Here is a 6616-nt window from a genome sequence, read left to right on the forward strand (position 1 = left end):
TTTAACTGTCTACTAAACCATGGATACTGTAAAATTGTAAAGCAAGCGGGCCGAGATGTGATTGGGAACAAAAAGGGATTCGATTGAACACAAGTCCCAGGAATTGGAAAGGCTACAGTTACAGCGACCGATCACAATTTGCAACGTTCTGGAGAGAAATCCATGTGGTTGGATTTGGCCGGGGAACGTACGCTGCACGATCCGTACAGCCTTTTCAACTCTACACCGCCTAGCTACTTGCATACTACTCCTTGGAAATGAAGCTTCTGTGATCGATACGTCCAAGATGCAACAATAGTACAACTTGCATGTTGATTGCGTCTTTCTCATGATTGATGCCACTAGCCCAACAGATGATTGGCTGACACAGTGTTGATGCCAATACATGCTGTAAACTTCCCCAGGTAGAAATGGCTGATCCACATTGTGATCTGTTCACAGGATGACACCCACTATCTGTGCTCTCCCGCCTTGAACGCTATCAGAAAGCATAATTAACACCCACTCATCGATACAAGCTGCAACTTCCACGGGATACACAACATACACAGAATGAAGCTACTTGGTTGGATGCAGGCGATCGAACAGTAAATAAGGTTGGAGTAAACCACAGGTGCAAATGCAGAGGGAGGGAGCAGCTTTTACATGACGGGGTTCTTTTCTCTGTTTTTACTTGTGATGTAAAAAGGGTTCTATGAGGAAGTTAAAATGGAATGCAACTAACAACAGCAACGGTGTGTCAGAGGTGAAATATCTAGACACATAAGCCACCACCACAACCACAAGAGGGGCTCGCTCCGCTACCTGCACGCGCAAGCACGACGACATACGCATCAGAAACGCAAATGAAAATCAACCTGGAATCTTCGATGCACCACACAGTCACACTACGGGGCCTGTGCCTTCTGCTTCGTTCATCGGTCCAGCTTTGATGCTTCCTGCTGCTCGCTCATAAAGTTGGCTCAAGCTGAAGCAGCGACGCCGAATGAGGGTAGAAGCCATCCGCTCTTCTTGGCATGCTCCACATAGGACATGAACTTCTCCTTGGCATCAGGAATATCAAGAGCCAGATCATCAAGTCCATCCCTAACTCTTGAGAACCCCTTGGTCATCTGGTTGATGGTGATGATCCCTTCACCAAAGCACTCCTTCAGCAGACCGAGGATCCTCTCGTTCTTCTTTTCCATTGCCATGACAAGCGCCTTCTTGACCACTTCATGATTGAAGAAAGGCATGTGCAGCTCACGGATGCAGTTGCAAGCTTCTCCTACATCACCTCCACTCTCGTACTCCTCCAGGAGCTTTGCTATCTTGTCCTTTGCATCCTCCACAGCCCATCCTGTCCCACCACCCCAGCATCTCAGAAGCCTCTCTCCTGCATGGCGGGCAGAGGCAAGTGAGCGGGCCATGTTCAATGTCTCAGCCCCACTGCAGTTTGGTGGAAGTTTGCTGCTTATCTCATCTAAGTTTAGAGGCGCAAGCACATCGTCAATTACTGCTCTGGCTAGGAACAGCCCAAGCTCATCTGAAGCATCCAATATATCAAGTGCTGTATCTTCTGCAGATTCAAGAAGCATTATGAAACCCTTGACAATGTCTTCTGTTGAGAATAATTCCATACTTAATGAGGATAGAAGAACCGACGCCATTTCTTTCTCCCTGTTTTTGCGATCCATAGCAATTGTTATAAGCTTCTTAATAAAAATTGGATTGTACTCTGGAGAACCAAGCTCTTTGAGACTGCGAATAAGCTCAGGTACATCATCAGAGAGAAAGTACTCATGAATCATAGACACAGCCTCTCTCTTATACTTCCTCAGCTTCTCATGTTCATCATCTTGAACATCCCCGTTGGCACCTAAATGTATAAACGAAGAGTCGAGCCATCCTTCAGAAACTGCTTTTGATACCAACGCCTGGAATTGAGATTTTGCAGATGGTATATCAAGAGATAAGTCATCAAGACTATCCACAACACGAGAAAATCCCTTCATCATCTGACTAGAGCTTATCAGCAATTCCTCAGATGCTTCCTTCAGAAGCTTGACAATAAGAGCTTCTGCAGTTGGACTCTCCATTCCAAGAGTGAGAGCTCGCTTAACAACCTCATGGTGAAAAAATGGCACCGCCAATTCTCTGATGCACCTGCATGCCTCAGATGTATCTCCGTTCTTAATATATTCCTTCAGTAGATCAGTAACCCTCAACTTTACAGCATCTACTGTGGTGCGAGTTGAACCACCCCATCGTCGCTCGAGTAACTCCGCATGGTGGGGTGCTGAAAGATAGCTCTTTTCTGCAATCTGTACAACTTGCATCCCCTTTGAAGACTCAGAGAGACTAGCCTTTTCCCTGCTGAGAAAAGCAGGTGGCAGAATGTCATCAACAACAGCTCGAGCAATGAAAAGAGCAAGAACATCAACCACATCAAGTATGTCAACAGCCAAGTCGTCAACAGCCTCTAGCAGCATCACAAAGCCTAGTCTGATTTGGGTGGAACTGATCACATCGCCATAGAGAGATGACAAAAGCACTGATGCCATCTCTTTCTCCTTGTCATGCCTGTCCATTGCCATGGAAACAAGCTTCTTGACAAAGTAACGGTGGAAATCATCATAACCCAGCTCTTTCAGATCAGAAGCAGCCAATTTAACATCACCAGTGCTGAAGTATTCCTCAATAATCGGGGCAACAGATTTCTTGTAGTCATCTAGTGGGGTTGAAACAGGGGCTTCAACTAGTTCATATGGCTCCTGATCACCAGAAAACAACATGAATGCCCATATGTCTAGCTGGATACTAACCACATATATTTACAAGCTCAGTGTTTACCAGTTTCTCCAAAATAGAAAATGTAACAATTCATCGCTGCATAAATGTGCAAGTGGCTAGAGTAAATTGTAGTTACTATTAAATATTACCTCATCGCTGTCATAATTTGGGTCATTACGGTCAAGGCATGCAGCTGTGTCCGTATCTATAAGTTTTCCCCAGGTACCTTTGCCACCAGCACCATCTGAAATAGAAGCTCAGAAAGTCAGATATGACAGATAGAACAAATACTTAGCTCGACAGAAGTAGAGATATAGATGTAACAAGAAGAATAATGGAGAGTGCAATTACTTTCCTGGTGCAATTTGTGTGTAGATTCATATATAGCGTAAACTAAACTACTAATATATCTAGCATGTCCTGTGGAAATTTAGAACTAGTAAAGAGAGGAAGACTATAGAGCATTGTAGAGTCCTATATATCGTAAACTAAACTACAAATATGAGGTAATTCATATTTTGGGGAGAAATATAAATAAGAAAAAATTGCTATACTCCTGCATTCATGGAGGGGAAAAAACAGGGAGAAGCGAAAGCACACAGGCAACAGGTAGGTTGGTTAAGCATAAATACCATCATGATAGAACCAACACATCTACTCAAGGCTAATGGTTCCTAATCAATGGACAGTTCAGATGCCTTCCCTAACTAATCAGCATGAAGCTCATTTATAATCATAGCCCCATGCCATGGCATTGGCGAAATCCAAATGTAAGATTAATAGATTATGCAGTCTCCTTTTGCTAGAAACTACAGTAAATGTAATAAATATAAAACAATATCACACCATAGTTTTGATGTTATCAAGGGACTCAGTTATGCATATGCATATATGGGGACCAAATGCAAGCAGCCACAATTATCAACTGAAATTATAAGAATAATTCTGAATAAAAGAATCAAGATAAAAAAAGGCACTGACCATCCAATATGACATGGCAGTCCCACAGATAGCTCGAAATGGCAGAAAATTTTGCAAACAATATAAGGGCAACCATTATGTAATTATAAACTAAGAAATTCCATAACAATGAATAGTCACATTCAGCTTGTGAAAAGATATATCAGAAATGAGAAAAAAGTTCAAGTGTTGACATGTTAAGAGATGTATAGTGGCAGACGGATGCTGTCTTGGGCATACATGACAAATCAGAGATATCGACCAACTGAAAGCTGTTATCAGGATCAAGTATGTACAATCGACGCCTTTATGATATGGCACCTTAAACCCTAGGATGATTTCTACACTAGTATGTGGAAAGAGCACACTAGCGACAAAAAGGATCTCATGACTACCAGAATAACTAATCCAACAAACTTACTACATATTACTACATGCCCAAATCATATTATTGTCGTGACCCGACAAAATCCTCCTATAGGCAGCTCAGAAACACCAATCAACACGCATACGGAATCACTGATTTTGCCGCATGCATGCAAGCAAACATCAACACGCCAAATATCTGAATACTAGTAAAAAAAACACAAAATTAAATACCTGCCTACTATAACCATGACAGGCAACAAATTCAGCAAGCAAACAGTCAAGGACATTCATGTTTTCCCTAAACAATTTCATCGAGTCTATATACGAATATTTGATAGACAAATGTCACAATATATACCTAGTTACCTAGTAAATATTACAGAAACCCACCCCCATGAAACATCGACTCCCACTATCACTACATTTTACATATTTCTCAAATAAACACTGACAGCTACATCAACCTAACGGATAAACCCACATTCCAATCATCCTAAACAAGATGCTTCAACTCGCAATATGGCATACGTAAAAGGGTAAACAACAGCACGAAGGTAGCAAAAATAATTAACAACAAGAGCACTACCTAATCAAGCATGCCGAGCTTTAGCACCACCTCAATAAAAATAACAATAACAATAAGGAAGGCAATAAACCGAGCATAAATAGATCGAGCCACCTCACCTTTCTTCACCTTGATGGCCTTCCCGGAATGCGACCGCCGCACGTGCCTCACCCCGCCTCCTCCTCCTCCTCCTCCTCCGCCGCCGCCGCCACCGCCACCCCTCAAGGCAGCCGCGGCGGCACGCTGCTGCTCCTTCTGCTGCTCGTACTGCTGCAGGAGCGCGGAGGTGGTCCCCCCGGTGGGCGAGCGCGGGGAGGCGAGCGACAGCGTCTCGGCGTTCTGCACCGCGATCCGCAGCTTCTCCCGCTGGTCCTGCGTCAGGAAGCCCCCCTCGTTCCTCGGCGACGCCATCCCCCCTCCCACCTCCCAAACTCCTAATCCCACTACCACCACCACCTCCACCTGCAGCACCAAATTTACACCACACGTCAGCTACCGGCCGCCGCCGACATGGGGGGAGGGACTGGGACCTCGATCCCTCGGGCGGCCGCCGCCGTGCCCGTACCTAGGGTTTCGGCCGCGGATCGAGCCGGAGCCGCCAACCCGAGCGCGAGATTTGTGCGAGTGGTAAATTTTTTTTTCCACGCTCCCTTTTGTTTTTTTCTCTTCTCCCCGAGCGAGTGAGAGAGAAAAGGATGGGGGGTGTGGTATTTTATACGGAGGCGGCTTGGGATTCGGGGACACGTAGCCTTGCCTCCGACAAGGTGGGGCCCAGCCTCCGTGGCCCCACATGTCATCGGGTGCGCGTGCGCATGTGACCTGTGGGCTTATCCTTTTTTTCTCTCGGCCCGCTGGTTTGGGCCGGCCGCTGCTGATCCCTATCCTCTCTTCCACGTGGCAGTGTCCGCTTCCCTCCCGGGTTGTCTCCTCGCCCGCACCGTGTAACTTCTCACTGACATGTGGGGTATGTACTTGCATGGGCCCGCTTGTCAGTGGGTTAATGGGTAGGGTTAGTTGGTGCTGATGGGGGGAGTTGGATCGGGCCGTGGGAATTAGGGTTTTTGGCGGTAGGGTCGGGAAGGGGTTGGGATCTTCTGTGGGCGGTGAATGAATGATTGGTGGAGCGGATAAGGGATGAGAATGACGCGTCGGGAATAAGTCAAGCAATATTCAGTGTCACCTGACCTGACATGACGATGAGATCAACTACCTGATTGTACAGGATAATCCACGTGTTAATCCACCTCCATGCTCAGGTTATTGATCGAATTAGTAGCTGAAAATGCCAAACCACGTATTAGAAATGAAAAATAATTTATGATTAAAATTATATATATATATATATAGCGATTTAAAAGCTATGACTGAAAAATAAATCACAATAAAAAACCTATAATAAAATACTTAAGGCTAAAAATTTTAATTTTAGCTTATAAGCATAAGAAAATAAATACGGTCCATTTGCGCAGCGCTAGCTTACTTTCTTCCTCGACACGTGTTAGATCACCTGTTTCTAGATATTCGTTAACTTCATTTTCTAAATCTTTGAACCTCTATAATTGAGTGGATAATTTAAAGAAAACAATCCGTTTAGTAATCTAAATTAAATAGGGGGCTGGAAGAGAAGGTAAATTCTAATTATAAGAGAGCTGTTACTTTTACCGCTGGGAGTTTTTATCTGCGGCGATTCTACTAATTCATACGAGACGTAGGCGTGTGCATTGGTACGATCTACTGTACTAGTGGTGCCTCTTTGAGCTTATCCACAGCAACAAAGTGCAGGTTAAGCAATGTTTGATAGCGGCAGCTTTCAATGGAGGAGGTGCCGGCGGCAGATGTCGACTGGTTCTGCTTCTGCAAGGCCCAATCAATAAAATTATATTTGGGCCCTCATTTAGCCATGTAGACTTGTTGTATTTGGGCCAACTCACCTGGGGGATGGGCGTATGG

The 6616-nt window shown here is 44.8% G+C and overlaps 1 protein-coding gene across 2 annotated transcripts; it reads right to left on the minus strand.

Moving 5' to 3' along the window:
- Positions 1-602: 602 nt before the first annotated feature.
- LOC102699707 (MA3 DOMAIN-CONTAINING TRANSLATION REGULATORY FACTOR 1-like) lies at positions 603-5335 on the minus strand. Of its 2 annotated transcripts, XM_040527229.1 has the most exons (4): positions 5232-5335; positions 4786-5128; positions 2922-3016; positions 603-2753 (listed from the first exon to the last, which is right to left on the minus strand). In XM_040527229.1, exons 2-4 carry the CDS (start codon positions 5075-5077, stop codon positions 963-965), a joined length of 2178 nt encoding a protein of 725 aa, XP_040383163.1. In that variant the 5' UTR covers positions 5078-5128; positions 5232-5335; the 3' UTR covers positions 603-962. The 2 variants fall into 2 exon arrangements, with proteins under 2 accessions (XP_040383163.1, XP_015695964.1); XM_015840478.1 differs by lacking the exons at positions 4786-5128; positions 5232-5335 and adding an exon at positions 3754-3844.
- Between the last annotated feature and the right edge of the window lie 1281 nt (positions 5336-6616).

This window comes from Oryza brachyantha, chromosome 8 (assembly GCF_000231095.2).
Source record: "Oryza brachyantha chromosome 8, ObraRS2, whole genome shotgun sequence".
Classification (NCBI taxonomy): domain Eukaryota; kingdom Viridiplantae; phylum Streptophyta; class Magnoliopsida; order Poales; family Poaceae; genus Oryza; species Oryza brachyantha.

Coding starts and splice junctions, on each gene's coding strand:
- LOC102699707 (XM_040527229.1), bottom strand. CDS start 5,077: ATGGCGTCGCCGAGGAACGAGGGGGGCTTCCTGACGCAGGACCAGCGG. Junction 3,017..4,785: donor GGCCATCAAGGTGAAGAAAG/GTGAGGTGGCTC, acceptor CTTCTATTTCAG/ATGGTGCTGGTGGCAAAGGT. Junction 2,754..2,921: donor CAAATTATGACAGCGATGAG/GTAATATTTAAT, acceptor TCTGGTGATCAG/GAGCCATATGAACTAGTTGA.